Source organism: Castor canadensis, chromosome 8 (genome assembly GCF_047511655.1).
Source record: "Castor canadensis chromosome 8, mCasCan1.hap1v2, whole genome shotgun sequence".
NCBI classification, from domain to species: Eukaryota; Metazoa; Chordata; class Mammalia; order Rodentia; family Castoridae; genus Castor; species Castor canadensis.
Window position 1 is genome coordinate 139,969,838 of NC_133393.1, and position 16,284 is coordinate 139,986,121.

The 16,284-nt window shown below is 40.2% G+C and overlaps 1 protein-coding gene across 5 annotated transcripts in view; it reads right to left on the minus strand.

The window, feature by feature from the left end:
* Window positions 1-14,082, minus strand: part of C8H12orf42 (chromosome 8 C12orf42 homolog) — a 340,441-nt gene extending 326,359 nt beyond the window's left edge. For 2 of the 5 annotated variants that reach the window (XM_074084258.1, XM_074084256.1), the window contains exons 1-2: window positions 13,974-14,082; window positions 6,987-7,086 (exon numbers count right to left, since the gene is read on the minus strand). In XM_074084258.1, coding sequence (XP_073940359.1) covers window positions 6,987-6,992 — 6 coding nt within the window. In that variant the 5' untranslated portion in view covers window positions 6,993-7,086; window positions 13,974-14,082. Of the gene's footprint in view, window positions 1-6,986; window positions 7,087-13,894 lie in introns of those variants that run through there. The other 3 variants (XM_074084257.1, XM_074084255.1, XR_012450970.1) reach the window with 2 other exon arrangements.
* Between the last annotated feature and the right edge of the window lie 2,202 nt (window positions 14,083-16,284).

Below are 16,284 nucleotides of genomic sequence, written 5' to 3' on the forward strand. Positions count from 1 at the left end.
CTCAGAAATTTATCTTCTTCATCATATATGTGATACCACAATATATTTGAAAACCCCATATAAGAACAGAAAAGGGGAATAAATCCTATTTGGGGAAACTCCTGACCCGCTCTTGAAATTCCCCACCTTTTCTCTACTTTAACTCATAAATAATCCTCCCCTCCTTTAAAGTTTGCCCATAAGACACTGTCTAAAATCCTAGGCCATGCAGCTTTCTCTTGAAAAGCCCACACTCACTCCTTGAGTATGTACTTTCACCCAGTAATAAAAACTTTCTCCCAACTCCTTTTTTTGTCTCTTCTCTCAATTCTTTCTCTGATGGTGATAAGAACACTGAGTAATGATCTCAATCTGCTATCTCTAGCTCTAAGACCTCCCCAGCCTTCACCACCAATGGATGTAGAGTTTCCTCAACATATTTTATACATAAAATCAAGTCAAACTGCCTTTCTGAAGAGCGACAGCAGTTAGTATGTTCAGCAGCAGGGTAGGAGAGCCCTGCATTAATGCACTTTCACCAGCATCAAGTTTTTAATCTGTGCTAATTTGACAGGCAAAATTACAGCTCAGATAAAAAGTCACTTTTTTAGTTTATGAGTATGCAGTGCATTAAGAATAGCTTGGCTTGTTCCACTCAGAAAGCCATAAAAAGAATCACTGGAAATTGAAAGTGACCTCAAAGAGCATGCAATAGACTGAAAGTGAAGTGATGTGCCCAGGCCACTCTTCAGTGATGAACTTGAAACCAAAACTCAAGACTTTGTCTATTTCCCTTTCCAGTGCTCCTAAACAGAGATTTTTCATAAGAGAGAACCTTTAGTAAAATGTGCAAAGAATAGAAAGTTGGCAGAGACTTTCATCTGTGGGTTGGTAAGCCCTTTCCCCACTAATTTTCCAAAGTCTTTACAAAACATCCCAGGCAGGTGTTCCTGCCACCCAACAGTTCTTGACCTCACCCTTTGGAGAAGAGGAGTCATGAAATGTGAACCTGTTTCAGAATAAACCAAAGCAGGACCAGTGTGGTGGCATATGCCTGTAATCCCATCCACTTGGAAGGCACAGATAGGAAGATCATGGTTCAAGGATAGCTCAAGGAAAAAAAAAGTTAGCAAGACTTTATCTCAAAGAACAAGCTTGGCATGGTGGTCAATACCTATAATCTCAACTACACAGGTAGGAAGATTGTAGTCCAGGGCTGGCCCAGGACTACAAGACCTTATTTGAAAAATAACTAAAGCTAAAAGGACTGGGGGTATGGCTCAAGTAGAAGAGTACTACTTGCCTAGCAAAAACAAGACCTTGAGTTCAAATCCCAGTATCATTAAAAAAAAAAAAGAATAAGCCAAAGCAAGTATCATCAGGAAGCTGGGTCTATTCTGAAGATATCCTAAGAGACTACCTTGTGTTAAATATAGATGTCTCCTCACTGCCTGTCTGTGTTGACTCCTGAGCTATCTGTGTCTTACTGATGATGAGAGTGTGAAGGTGAAGAAGGTCGCAACTAAATGCTTCCCTTCATGGCATTAAGAAAAACATTCCCAAGGTGAGGACCTCAAAGAAAGGTGACAAGGGACAGGCATGGAGTCACAGTCAAGATACAGAATGGAGGATAGCCCTATGGGTTTTTTTTTCTTTTTTTGGAATATTAAAAATGTAATTACAATGTCTTTTCCTTGAATAGTACAGAACTCTATAATCTAGAATAGAACCAAATACATATAGCCATCTGTAATGTGGGAAAAATTATAGTTCTTGTTCCATATTTTTGTTTTGGAGTAAGCACATGTAAAACCCTTAGATAAGTGCATCCCACATAGCAGATGCTCAATAAACAGGATTTGATCCTCGATAATATTGGGACCTTGAGTAGGTATTGCAAGGTCATTTGATAGGTGAAGGAAAAGACAACTCTGAGACATCTGAAGCCATGCTAAAGGCTGCATGATAGTAACTAAGATCTTAAATCTCTGTCTCACCATCCTTCAGTCCATAGATATTCATGGAATGCCAAGCTTACCCTGAACACAGCAAATGTGACAGGTACAATTCCTGCCTCCAAGAAAATGTTCTTACAAGAAAATGTTCTTTCCTCAAGTCTCGTCACATTTCTATAATGTAGGCACCAGCTAGATAATTGTCATTGCTCTGTGCCTTTCAAATGAGATTAAATTAAACTAATAAAAATGCAAAAGAACAGAAATATATGAATCTTCCAATGTCTCAAAAGACTTGAGTTGGTGCCTCCTTGGTTCACCCCACCATGGTATTGGGCACACCATATTGCAATCTTTGGATGATTATCTTTCTCCTTGCTTCCACCCAAGACTGTCAGCTCTCTAAGGACAGGACATAGTCTCAGAATAGCACAGAGGAGGTACCTAATTTGGAGGGAGGAGAGGGAAAGTGGCACTGGGGTTTGAACTTAGGGATTCATGCTTGCTAGGCAGGCACTCACCACTGAGCCACTCCACCAGCCCTACTGGCTGATTTTAATTGAATAAAAGACTATTTCACCATTCCAGCACAAAATTCCATTATCTTTTTGATACTCCATTTTTAACGTCACTGAGAAGTTTGTAATTCCTCAGCTTTGGTGTTTTGTTGGCTTTGTTTTGTTTTCTTTTGTTTGGGACTCAACAACCCTCAATGGTTTTTTCAGTTTAAGAAAAATGGTTTTCACCACCACTACAAATAACACGTGTGTTTCCTTAGTCCTGAGCTCTAAGATGGTAAAAGGAAAAAAACAGTAAAATGGAGAGAGAAAAGGAAGCAGAGGTAAGAAAAATGTTAGAGAGCAGTTTCTGTTTAGACATGACAAAGCAGAATGAAAACCACCAAGAGGAAAAATTTATAGACCATTCTGTCCCCTTCTCTTTCCCAGTTTCTCAAAAGGAGTATCTGACTGATTAAAAGAAAAATTTATGCACACATGCACAGAGACAAAGAGATCAAGCACGGTTAGTCAAAAACCAGTGTGGGACCCTTTGGAGTTTTTCTACTAGAAGGAAACTTTATTATAAAGAACTATGATAGCTTTGAAATGTAAAAATAACCTGGGCTCAAAGAAATCCACCAACCAGAAACATAGTTTTTACATTTTATTAAAACCACTGCTTTTGATTGATTAAATTTTATGCAAGCTAGACTTTTTCCCCTCATCATTAATGTATTTTATCCACATAAATTCACAGTAGAGCAATTTTGCGTCAAAATAGATTTCTATCAAAGCAGAGTTTACAAAGTAAACAACGCTAGATGTGAATGGGTCTGCCCTTGTGAATCAGAAGAGGGGAAGTGAGCTGCATCATTAAGAAACTTCATAAAATTGTAAACATCAAATGTTGGAAGTTAGTAAGGAATAGGTGAAGGTTTAGAGAGACTCAAGACAAATTTTCCCAATTTAAATTTCTCTCCTGGTTAATGTAAATCAAAGGATTCTCTGGGGAATACAGTAAGTTTGATTTTTATGTGGCTTTTATATATTTTGTGGGGGGAGGGGATGGGTGTGCTTTAGCAAGTACCCTGGAATGGCAAATGCTTCCTCATCAGTGGAACCATGTAGATTCAGAAAAAGCCATCTTCCATTGAGAAGACAATTGCTTTCTATGGAGACAAGAAACAAATGCCCATGACCCAGGTCACCTCATCCCAGCAGGCTTTTGCTGCAGCCTCCTCTGAGTAAACACAACAACAGTCCAGCGTAGTCAGTCTTGCTGCCCCACACTGGGCCCCTGCAGTTGTGGCTATTTACTTTCCTATTAATCTGTCAACGTTGTAGTCAAACACGCAAAACAATATGGTGGGCGCATAGTTTGATTGGCCATTGCTAAGTAACTTGGGCCAAAGATGAAGAAATGGAACTTCCATCCAACAAAATGGGAGGCCCAATTTGATGGTTAGAAAATGTTGAACAATACCAGTGCAGGACAATTTTCCAGGGTGGCTGTGATTTAATATCCCTCTTGCCAGAAAAGAGTGTTCCCCAGAATTTAAATTCAGGCCCTGTCACTGTTGCTATCATTGTGGGAGGAAACTGTCTGGGTACTTTGTAGAGGAAGGTGTTTGTTAGAAGGTGCCATCATCCTATAGTGTACAGACTGTTGAATAATTTTGTGTGGTATACAGGTGAGCCCTTAGCCAACAACTGAAATATCCCAACAGTTCAAAGTCATTGGTTTAATACTCCCTGAATACAAAAACATGTATTTCCAAAATGCAATCCAAATGATCAAATTTTGAACAAATTTAATAATTCATTTTCTTGCTGTCATTTCCTCCTTCTCTGCTAGCCCAGACTAAGCCTCAGAATCCTTCTCAACTCAGAGCTCCAAGTAGCTACTTCTGTTCCACTAGAATTAGCACAGAAGATGGAGCCTTATTTGCCAGGCTAGCACTGGAGCCCCAAGAGAAAAAAATGCACCAGAATATAAGGTGTACAGATGAGTAAGAATTACCTAAGACACACCCTGCTGGAAATATAGAAATAGTGCCCTGCCATTTTCAAAAATAGATCAGAATGGGAAGAGTAGGTGGCTACTACTGAACTGAGGATACCAAGACACAGAACAGCAAAGTGAAGGAAATTCAGATAAGAAAGTCAGGCTGATTGGGGATAGGCTGAATTCTCTCATTTGTTAGTTATTTGTTAGCTACTGGACCTCTGGCAGCTACTTAACTGCTCTGAGACATGTTCAACCATAAAATGGAGAAAATATGATTATATGCTGTATAAGTCAGGGCTTTTGACTTTGACTCTGTCCCAGATTCACTTTCTCTAGCCGTTTACTTCTCCACAGACTATAGACTGTATATATATATATATATATATATATATGTATGTATGTATATAGACAGCTTATTCTTGCAGGTTTTAACCCAAGAAGAAAAAGAAATCTTTCTTCCCAGCTTGAGTCCAAAACTTGACAAGTAGAACTTTGATTGTCTTCATTTGGGTTATGTGTCAACCACTGGATTACCACTACAAGAACTCTAATTAGTATAGTCTGGGTCACATGCCGATGGTGACAGCCAGAATTCCAAGGTACCATGCCTGGGATCTCCCCAGACTTACTCAATGGGAGTAAAGAAACACAATTTCCTACAAGGTGCATGGGTGGGGAGAATGCTTTTGGCGGGCAGACAAAAATGTAAATGTGTGCTCTATGACCTCAAAGAGTGAGAAGATTAAAATGCAAAAAGGATTTAGCAACTTGCACATAGTAAATATTCTATAAATGGCAACAAAGATGATCATAATTCTCTGTGTCGCCATTGTTAATAATCGCTACTCTCAAAAACTACAAGCAAAACTTAATATTTCATGTGAGTCCATTGCTGAGTGATGTCTGTTTAAATCTAAATGCTTAGACTGAGTGATCTAATAGTACTATCAGTGAAATAACTAAGCACAATGACCACACCTTTTGGACTTCTATTTGAATTCAATCCATAATTAAGTGATAGATATTTTATTGTGGTGCAGTTTACTGAAGAAAATGTTACCTTAAGGGACAAAATTAAGGAAGCGACTCACTCAGGCATTTACTTGACCTTCTATGTGCTGGGCACACCCTGCGTAATACCAGAGAGCAAAACTGAGCAAGCCCTGCCTTCAGGGAGGAGAATCAGAGAGGAGCAAGAAGTGCTATAAGAAAGATGACAAGACCAGGCACCGGTGGCTCACATCCAGTGGTTCATGTCTGCAATCCTAGCTACTCAGGAGGCAGAGATCAGGAGGATTGGAGTTCGAAGCCAGCCCAGGCAAATAGTACATGAGACCCTATCTCAGGAAAAAAAAAATACTGGCTAAGTGGTTCAAGGTATAGCCCCTAAGTTCAAACCCCAGTATTGCAAAAGAAAAAAGAAAGAAAGATAACAGAGTAGGAGGACAGAAAATACAAGGTTCATGGTAGACCCTCTGGGCAAAGGTATGAGCCAAATAAGAGGAGAAAGTGTGAGAACCCCTTGGGAACAACATTCCACACCAAAGCAAGAGGAAGTGAACACTGAGTCTGGAGTGTGGTAATGTGGCCAGAGAAGTATGAGCAGTAGGAAGGGACAGGAGGTGATGTTAGAGAGGTCCCCACCCCAGATGTCTGTGTTCTAACATCTGGAACCTATGAATGTGCTACCTTGCTGAGAAAAAAGGAACTTTGCACCTGGTATTAAGTTAAGGACCTGGAGATGGAGGTGATTACCTAGATTATTCAGAGAAGCCCAGTAAGACCTCAAGGGTCCTTAAATGTTGAAAAAGAAGAGAGACTGGAGGGATGAGACACGAGAAAGACTCAAATGCTGGTGCCAGCTTTGATGGTGGAATAAAAGCAATAGGAAATAAAGAATTCCAGCAGCCCCCAGAAACTGGACAAGGCAAAGAAATAGAAGCTCCTGAAAGTCTCCAGAACGGAATAGAACACTGCCAAAACCTAGTATGGCCCTTGTTAGACTTCTGGTCCACAGTACAGTAAGATAATAAATGTGTGTCATTTTAAATCACTGTTTCTGGTCATTTGTTACAGTGCTAAAAGAAATCCAGTACAGCATCATTCCTACCATCACTAGAGCATTCTTACTTTTTCTATGTGCCAATGAGAAGTTTCTGTCCTCTGTTGAAAACCTGGACTTACACAACTTCTCAGGAATGTCACAGTCACTTTAAGATAAGTGCATATGCCCCACCTGTACAATATGGGGTCACCTTAGCAATAACATGAAAGAAAGACTGGCCAAAGAAATATGAGCTGTGTCTCCCACATTTTCCTGGTAGAAATAGAATGTGTCCCCTTAAGGTAACAAAATGTTTATTTTATGAAGGCATGCAGAATTATGTCATCCCTTGCAATGATGTGGGTGAATATGGAAATTAACAGGATGCTCCCAACTAGAAGACCAACAGCACTGAATCAAACATCGAAGTTAGTGAATGAAATTGAGCAAACCCACTGGCCTAAGGAAAGCAAGGCGATGAAATGTCTCTCATACACTACCTGCATCCTCTCTGTGAAGAGTCTTGATTTTTAGTCTGCAAGATGCTTCTCTCATTGCTCGATAATAAGCCAGCAGACATCCATGAGTGAGTTTAATACCCTGTAAACAATAGATACAGAAAGAGCCAGGTTACAAAGTTGCAACAAGGGGAAATTGACATCTTCAAGAAAACTGAATCATCTTATCCATGAACATATTATTTCTTTTCAATAACATTTTATGCTTTTCTACACAAAGTTTTGGATTATCTATGTAAAATATAATCCTAAATACCGTCGGGGTTTTGAGGTTTTGTTTTATTTTTCCCTTGAAAAAAAATTTTTTTAATTTTGTTTGTTGTTTGTTTGATTTTGGTGGTACTGGGATGTCAACTCAGAATCTCACACTTTCTAGGCAGGTGCTCTGCCTCCAAGCCGTTTGTGCTTTTATTTTTTAGATAGGGCCTCCCATTTCTGCTCAAACAGCTTGGACCTCAATTCTCCTACTTACACTTCTCTATAGCTGGGATGACAGGTGCATGCACCCTAGCCAGCTTTTTTTTGTTGACATGGCCCCTCACTAAGTTTTAACCCAGTTGGCCTGACCACAATCCTACCCAACTCCACCTCCCAAGTAGCTGGGATTACAGGCATAAGTGATTGCACTCGACCTGTTTGTTTTTAGACACGGTCTTGCTGTGTAGCTCTGGCTGGCCCTGAACTCATGATCTTCTTGCCTCAGACTCCCCAGTGCTGGGATTACAGGCATATACCATGATGCCCGGTGAAAATAACTTCTTTTAAATTGTATTTTTCTAATTATTTTCAAGGTATAGAATTACAACTTAATTTTGTACATTGTTTTTAAATAGCAAGCTAGCTAAACTCATATTAATTCTGAAAAATATGCTCATAAATTATTTGGGGGTTGACTGTGAACAGTTTTATCACCTGCTAATAGTGATAGCTTTGTTTCTTCCTTTCAAATTTCTATGCTTTAAATTTTTTGCCTTATTATACTAGTTTAAATAGTGTGGAAAAGCTGTGGTGCTGAAGGCACCTGTGTTGTTCCCCAAAACAGGTTTGCTGTGACATAAAATATACCTTAGGTTTTCATTTTCACCCCTGTGATTTCTACAAGTTACGAGGCTTTGCAAATTATTCCAGGTAGATAGGAGAAGCCTACTAACATCAGGCTAAATTAGTTTCAAAGACTCAAAATGAAATAATCTAAATCTCTAAGTGTCTAATATTGTGGGTTTTCTTCTCTCGTTTACCTTGATATACAATTTTGTATTCATAGTTGTGAGGCTTCAAGTTTTTAGATATTTTGATCAAACAGAAGATTAACATGGGGAACTGGTTGCAAAGATGCTGAAGGGTTGGAAAAGAAAAGAAGTGCAAAGTTGCAAAAAAAATAGCAGGAGGTAACAGTAACAGATTAGTAGGTGCTACCACTAGTGAAATGGAACCCCCTCCCCCCCAAAAAACAGTAGAGACACAGTCTTCCCATAAGTTATATGTGCTTTGTTGTTCCTAATGTTATCAGGAATTCAGACATTTTCCCATTAAGTGTGATGGTTGCTGTATTTTTATTTTTTTAATTCTCTTGTGGATACCTCTATCAAGTAAAACAAGCTGTCTTCTATTCCCAATCTGCAAAGATTCTTGTTTTTGTTTTTAAATTAGGAATATATAGTGAATTCTATTGAATGTCTTCTCTGCATCTTTTAAGATGATCAACTCTGTTAAAGTGATATTACATTAATAAAATTCCCAAAATTAAACCAACCAGCCATTCACAGGATGAGAACTTGGTCACAATCATTTTCTATTTTGTGTAGTGTTACATTTTTTTGTCTATATTTTGCTTAATTTTAATGGTTCCACTCTCCTTTATGAATATCAAGGTTATGCTAGTTTCACAGAAAGGACTTGGGATATTCTTTTTTTCTAATCACTGGTACAAATTTGTGTAGGATTGAAATTACTTTTTTAGATATTTGAGTAACTGTATTGATAAAAGCACTTTTGCAAAACATTTTAAGAACTGATTCACTTTATTTAATGATGAGAGGGCTATTTATGTCTTCTGTTTCTTTCTGAGTCAGCTTTGGTAAACTGTTTTTTTAAGGAAATTGTTTTTTTATTTTCTAGACTTCCAAAGTTATTGGCATTAGGTATATAATATCTGCTTATATTCAGTACAAGACAGTCTATCCCAGTATATCTCTACTTTAGTTCTTAATATTATTTATATTGCATTTCCCTTTTCTTTCTTGATAAATCTTGCCAGAGACTTGGCAATTTTTTCCTAAAAAGCAACTTTTACCTTTGTTGATCTTTTTTGTTACTTACCTTCTGATTTGTTAGTTTTGATTTTTTGGTGTGTGTGTGTGTGTGTGTGTGTGTGTGTGTGTGTGTGTGTGTGTATTGTAGTTATTCTCTTACTTATTTTGGGGGTTTATTCTCTTGTTCTTGTGTTCTTGATGCACTGGTGTTTAGTCTTCTTTTCTACTATACTTTAATAATTGTGTTTTCTTCTAATACCACTTTGCCCACCTCTCACATGTTTTGAAATGTAATGTTTTCATCATTACCCACTTTTAATGCCTTTCCACTAGCGTTAGGTTTCTTAACCCATAGTTATTTAGATGTATGCTGTTTCCCAGTTACCTATTAATTTCTATAAATGTCATTAATTTCTAAATTAGTGGTATTTTGATTCTAAGATACACTATGTTTAATATCAAGTCTCAAAAATTAATTGAGGATAATTGTATAGTCTCCAGGCAATCAATTCTTATAAATATGTTGTATGTTCTTAGAATCAATATTTTCCAATTATTAGATGCAATGTAGATCAAGCCTAATAATTATGTTGCTCAAATCATCTACATCTGTTTTCTTTATTTGCTTGCTCCTTTAATTACTGAGAGAGATACATTAAATTCTCCAATTATTATATTGGCTTTTTCAATTTTTTTCTTGTAATGCTGTTAATTTTGGTTTTATTAATTTTGAAGGATTACAATTAGTTAATTGAGAGTTTAGGTATTACATCTTCTTAATAAATTGAATCTTTTCATTACATAGTTCCTTCTTTATCTCTATGAATGTTTTCTTTTCTCTTATGGTATTTGAAGTAATATGGAATAGTTACACTCACTCTTCTTGTTCATATTACAGTACAGTAGAAACCACGTCATATTGTGATGTCCTATATATATATATATATATATATATATATATATATATATGTTTAATCATATAAAACATGGGTTATGTGATTATATGACTCAATATTTTTAACTAGCTTTTTCTGGAAGGGAAAAAAAAATCCTCAAATGAAATGTGGAAAAACTCACATTCTTTGTAACTGAAGAATGTATAGTGTACTGGAAAGGTCTTGAATGATCAGGCACCTGTCACTTTGTAAAAGCTGCTTCTTTTCTACAGAAGACAAGAGGTCTAGCTTGTCCCTATTTAAGAATGGAGGGAGGTAAGGAAGCCACATGCCAAAGACATGTTTTTTAAATTCTCTTCACCTTGGGTCATATTTCCATTGGGCTCATTTTCCTGGTATTTACTATATTTTTTGTATCTGAATTTTTAACATTTCTGTGCCTTATGTTTTCAATGTGCTTTCTCAGATTTTATTAGTGAGCAAAGTTATTTGCAATCAGTTATCTTTTTCTTCTTTTCAACTGCTTCATGTCTTACTCAATTACTTTGAGTAAGTAGAACTTTCAGAACAGTCAGACATAACATTGTCTTATTTGTAATTTTAATTTAAAAGTTCTCTAGTGTTTTCATTAAGTATAATAATGACTTTTATCTGGGCTGGGGTTCACGTTTGTAATCCTACATACTTGGGAGGCAGAGATCTGGAGGATTGTGGTTCAAGGCCAGCTCAGCACCCCCCCTCAAAAAAAGATCAAGAGACCCCCATCTTAACTAATGGCCAGGTGCAATCCTGTTATCCCAGTTATGCAGAAAAACAAAAATAGGAGGATCACAGTCCAAGCCAGGTGCCTTTAACAAACTATAGAAATGATACCTGAAAGTATAGTCTTCCAGATGCCTTTAAAACTTGTGCTAACCTATGGGAAGGGAAGAGCCTGGTAATTCCCAACCAATAATCAATAAACAGGGAAGGGTCAGGTGAAGGTGGTTTGAGTAGTCCTTGAGATAGGGTGTGAATAACCTACACACATTTGCAATTGAAAAGAAGGCTCAGGGAAAGAGAGGAATATCCAACCTGAAATACAATATTAAGGCATATTTTTTAAGGGTACCGAACTTTTCCTAATTCTAGTCTGCCTCACCACCATCTTCTTTGACTTTCCAGCCTTCAAAACCATCAGCCAAATAAACTTCGGTCCATTATGAATTACCAAGTCTGTGGTACTTGTTATAGCAGCACACAGCACACTAAGACAATACCTCACACATAGCAACAGTAATGATCTTAAAGCATAAATTCAGCCATGTAGCTTCCTCGCTCAAAATCCTTCAGTAGTTTCTTACTTCTCTTAGAATAAACACGCCTTCTCTGCCTCACACAGGCCTCAATGTTCTGCTTCCAACCAATCTCTCCTCTCTCACCTGGCAACATTCTCCCCACACTCCCAATGCTGCAGCCATGCCACCTTCCTCCAGTGACTCTGAGCTCTTCCCTACATCTCTCCCTCCCCACCTCACTTACTTCAGGCCCCAATACAATATGGCCTCCCTGGAGAGACTTTCCTTGCTCACCCTAACCAAAGGGAACCTACCCTACTTTAAAATTATTTATGTTGTTGCCTTATCTTTTCATATGGTTGCCTATCTCCCTAACTTATTGGGAAAGAAACTACAAAGAACAGAGAAAAAGTGAAAGTCAAAAGGGGAAGTAAAAAAAAATAATAATCTTCAGAAGATAAGAAAAAGGCAAGAAATTGAAAAAAAGCATAAAATTATTAACATTTCAAGAGAAAGAAAAATAAGCTCATAAAAATTTTAAGTAAATGCAAATGTACATCCCTAAAGTGAACATACTAAGGACTTATTTCTAAATCGTGGGTAATGTCTGCCTATGATTTTATTTAAGTTGACTTTCCCTGAAATTTAGTGACTACAATATCCACTAGCTTCAGAACTTACCCATATGAGGGCTCAAAACAAGTAAAAAGCATTTGAAAGTCATTATGAGCCCTTAGAAGAATCTAATGCTTCTTCACTCCTTGTAAGTTTGTATAGCAAGGCTCTAAAACAAGTTTTAAAATAAAACAACCCTCTCTAACAGCCTGGTTACAAGAGCATCATTTGCCCACAATAGCCTGGCCTGCTTGCCTGCTTTGTCCTTTGCAATGCCTCTTTGTAAATCACAGGTGTTTGTGTGCATAAAGCCCATCAGACCGGGCGTTTATTGTGAAGAGTTCTTTCTTTGCCACTTGTTCTAAACCTGTTCAGAGAGTGCTCCATGACTTAGACCAAATCTCCATAAAAATCAAGAAACAAGAAGTTTTCTGTGTGCCTGCTCAACAGCAACACTATGACATTAGTTTCGACAGCTCTGTGACCCTTTATTGTCCCAACTTTATTCACTAGTCTCTTTTTCTCTTTCTTTCTCCACTGCTTTTTTTTGTAAAGCCTTTATTGGCATTTGGCATTTTTTTATCTACTGTAAAATAAAAAGGAGGTGGATGGGTTTTTTAAGCACTCTATGTGGCAGCTAGAAAAGACTACCTACAGTAACTGTAGTAATGGTTTCAAAAAACACCTGCAAATCAAAGAAAGACACCATGGCAGTGTCTTCAGGCTTTTTTTTTTTTTTTTCCTTAAATTTCCTTCGTGGTCTTTGTAGGGTAGGCCTGGCAATGAATTTATGTGACAGCTATGAAGTTAAGTATTAAAACTGTGAATAGTGCCTAGCAGTTTTCATGCCTTTAGTATAAGCTCCCCTCAATTTGCCACACGGTGATGAATAGGGTGGGGGGGCTGAAATGAATGGGAGGAGGGGGATTGTGAATGGAAGGGTTTCCCAGGAGGGGGCAGCACAGTGCTCAGGGTAGAAGACTGATTTATTTTGAACTTCCAGAAAGGAAGGCCAGGAGATGCTGCCTAAAAGACCCTGAAGCATGGAAGCCTGGGGTCTGGGGGGGGGGGGGGGAGATAAATAACTCTACACATGTAGCAATGCCAAGGATAGTTCTTAGAAACAGGGACGAGTGGGGAGGGGTGGTGGTCAATCCATTCCTCTGGTCTGCCAAGTCTGCACATTAAATGCCGGCAGGCAGCAGATGTGGGCAGAGGCTGCAACATGGAACCAAGAGGCCAGGAAGGAGTGGGTAAGCGTTGATCTCATGGAAATTAACAACTTGGGAGAGTTAGGAGGGAGCTGGCGCGGGATGGGAGAAGTGGGGAGAAGAGCGAAGGAGAGAGAGGCTCTCCAATTGCGTAAACTGTCCGGATGCGAGATTTAGGGAGGACATTCAGAAAAACTAGGTGAGTGGGCCCGCACGCAGCAAGGCGGGGCGTGCCCTCGCCACCCGGGCCCCGCCCCCACGCCCCTCCCCCGCCGGGTATTAGCATGCGGGCGGCGAGGGGCCGCAGGGCGGGGGAGACGGCAGTGGGATCGCCGCGCGGGACGCATTGTGGCCGCGCTCGCCTCCGCGGGGGACCATCTGCTCGCTGTCAATGCATCACCTGCTCGTCTGGGCCGTCGCCGGGGCAACGGGGGGCGGAGGATTAAGGAGCGTGTGCGTCTCGGTCCGCGGGAGGCGGCGGGGGCGGGGCGCTCCTCGGTCACCCCCAGCCCAGCCCAAGACTGGCCTGCGGGGAAGAGGGGGCCGGCGACCACCAGGGCTGGCTAGGCCGTGCACCGTCCCCACCCCCACACACCCCATCCCCTCCTTTGCAAAGGGTCCCGAGCCGCCTTCACTTGCCTGGCGTCCCCAGGAGCAGTGAGCAATGGGCCCGGCTCTCAGAACCCACCGAGAAGGCGAGACCCGCGACCCCGTCTACCTGTAGCGGTGGCCCTGTCCCGCGCGCGCTGCCCGCAGCCTCCTCCCCTGAGCGGCGCGCGCTGCAGACTTCACCTGGCGCAGCGGGACGCGGTTTCGAGAACCCCGCAGTCGCCTAGCAACCACAATGGGGTTCGCATGACGGGTAGAACCTCCCGCACTCCTGCCTCCCAAAGTCACAGATAACTCCAAACCTCTCCTCTGACTTTGCGATCTGCCGCCCACCACCCAGCCCTGGGGAAGCCTTAGAGGACCACAGAGGGGTCCCGCTGTTTATCACACAGCTGATTTTTCACGGAGGAGGTGGTTCTGGAGGTAGAAATCCCCCCTCCACCTATTCCTCTTCTTAGAGTCCTAAATTTGAATGCTAGGAGACGGAAGCAGCCAGCAGCAGGGGGCAGAGCGAGGCTGCAGACGGGAGCAGTGCCCACTCTGGCATGCCTTTGAGCCAATGTCTTGTACTTTGGTTTAGAAACTTCCAGGAAACTCTGTCCTTGGCTCTTGCCCATCTCCCCACCTGGTCAAGGACTTAGCTGCACCATCAAAGGTCAATCACAGCTGCTTGAAGATTCCTTGCTGCTAAACAGAGAGGGCCTGCGAACCCCCACATAAGGTTTTAACCAACTGTGCAAAAGCAATGAGTTGTTAAAGTTTTCACTACAATTTTTTAATCCCAGTTCATAATCTCTATGTTTCTTCCGGATTGGCTAGTTACATGTAGGTCATTCCTGGCAAAATAAGACCAACAGAAAGTGAATATTCAGAGTGTCCACGCCTGAGTCCCACTCTGAACCATTTACCCCACCCCCACCCCCACTCCACACACATCTAAAATATTTCCAACCCAGCCAGGTAAAACCCCATCTTGATTTTAAAGATCTCTGAATCAAGAAAACCTCAAGCCTTCTTTGTTAGAACCTCATTCCAGGGTCTCCTAACTTCTTGAGGAACCACCTTCCCTCAGTTCTGCTTAGAGAGAAGGGGAGAGAAATTCATCTCTTCTCAAATCAACCCTATGTGTTGAACAAATTATTAAATTGGCCACTAGTCTTCTCAAAATTTTTCTTTTCTCTAGCAAAGCCTCAAAATCTCAAATATGTATTTGTAATATTGACCCTATGTTCCTCCTCAACTAAAATCTCATGATCAGCAAATAAACTTTCTCCCATTCCTACACCATGAGTCAGACTAACTCTGATTAAACGAAATTTTTAAACTTCTTGTTACCATGCAGCAAATGACACTCCCACTAATGCATCCCTTTTTACTATCAATAATGCAAGACAACAGGTGAGCTTGCAAAATAACTGTTACTTTAACAAAATAGATGAGGGGGGAATATAAACCTGCTCAAAAAGAAAATTCTGTGTACCCCAAACTACTTTGAATTGAGACTTTCATAAAGTTGAGAGTTGGGAGGTATACTCTTTGAGCCACAAGGCATTTCCAAATACATTGTTCCCACTTAGAGAAGGGATGAGTTTGAGTCAAACTATGTTGTCTATAGACAAGATAACTGAGGCCAGAAAATAAGTGGCCTGGGAGCCCAGGGCTCACTCAAGCTTTAGGTACAACTTTGCACACTAAGAATATTGTGAAAGGCTCTTTGTCCACTCTCTTACCACTCCTACTACTGCTGGCTTTGCAGCAAAAATGAGAACATTTCATCAATTAAACAACCCTTGAACCCCTACCATGTCAGGAAAAAGATTTCAGTCTCCTTGGAGCTCACAGTCTAGTAGCAAACAGATTTTTTTTTTAAGAAAAGAATACTGTATTGTATACTTGAACCAAGCTAAGAATTTAAGTGTTCTCATCACCACCTCAACAAAAAAAGGCAATTCTATGATGCTAATCAGCTTGATTGTGGTCATCACTTCACAATGTGCATACATGAACTCATCACATTGTACACTACACTTCCACACTTTTCATTTCTCAATTATACCTCAATGAATCTGAAGGGTTGTTTTAAGAATAGATATCACAGTATGAACAAAAGTTCAGGCACATACGTGTTTAAGGATATGAGTGAACAATGAAGTGCATTGTGAGCAAAACAGTATTATGGGGAAGAAAGAGGGTCAGCTGGTTCAGAAGCAAGTTGAGAAGGGATTTGACCACCAATGCCAAGAGTGCGGATTTTTTCTGGAGGACCAATAGTTTTTCAAAACAGTGGGACATTTGTTTTAAGCACAATCTCAAAAGAAACCCAAATAGAATACAGCTGATCAACACAGACCTGCGCTGATTGAAGCACCTTGCCCCTACCTACAACCTCACCAAGCAGGGACTGCTGGGGCCCTAGTGTG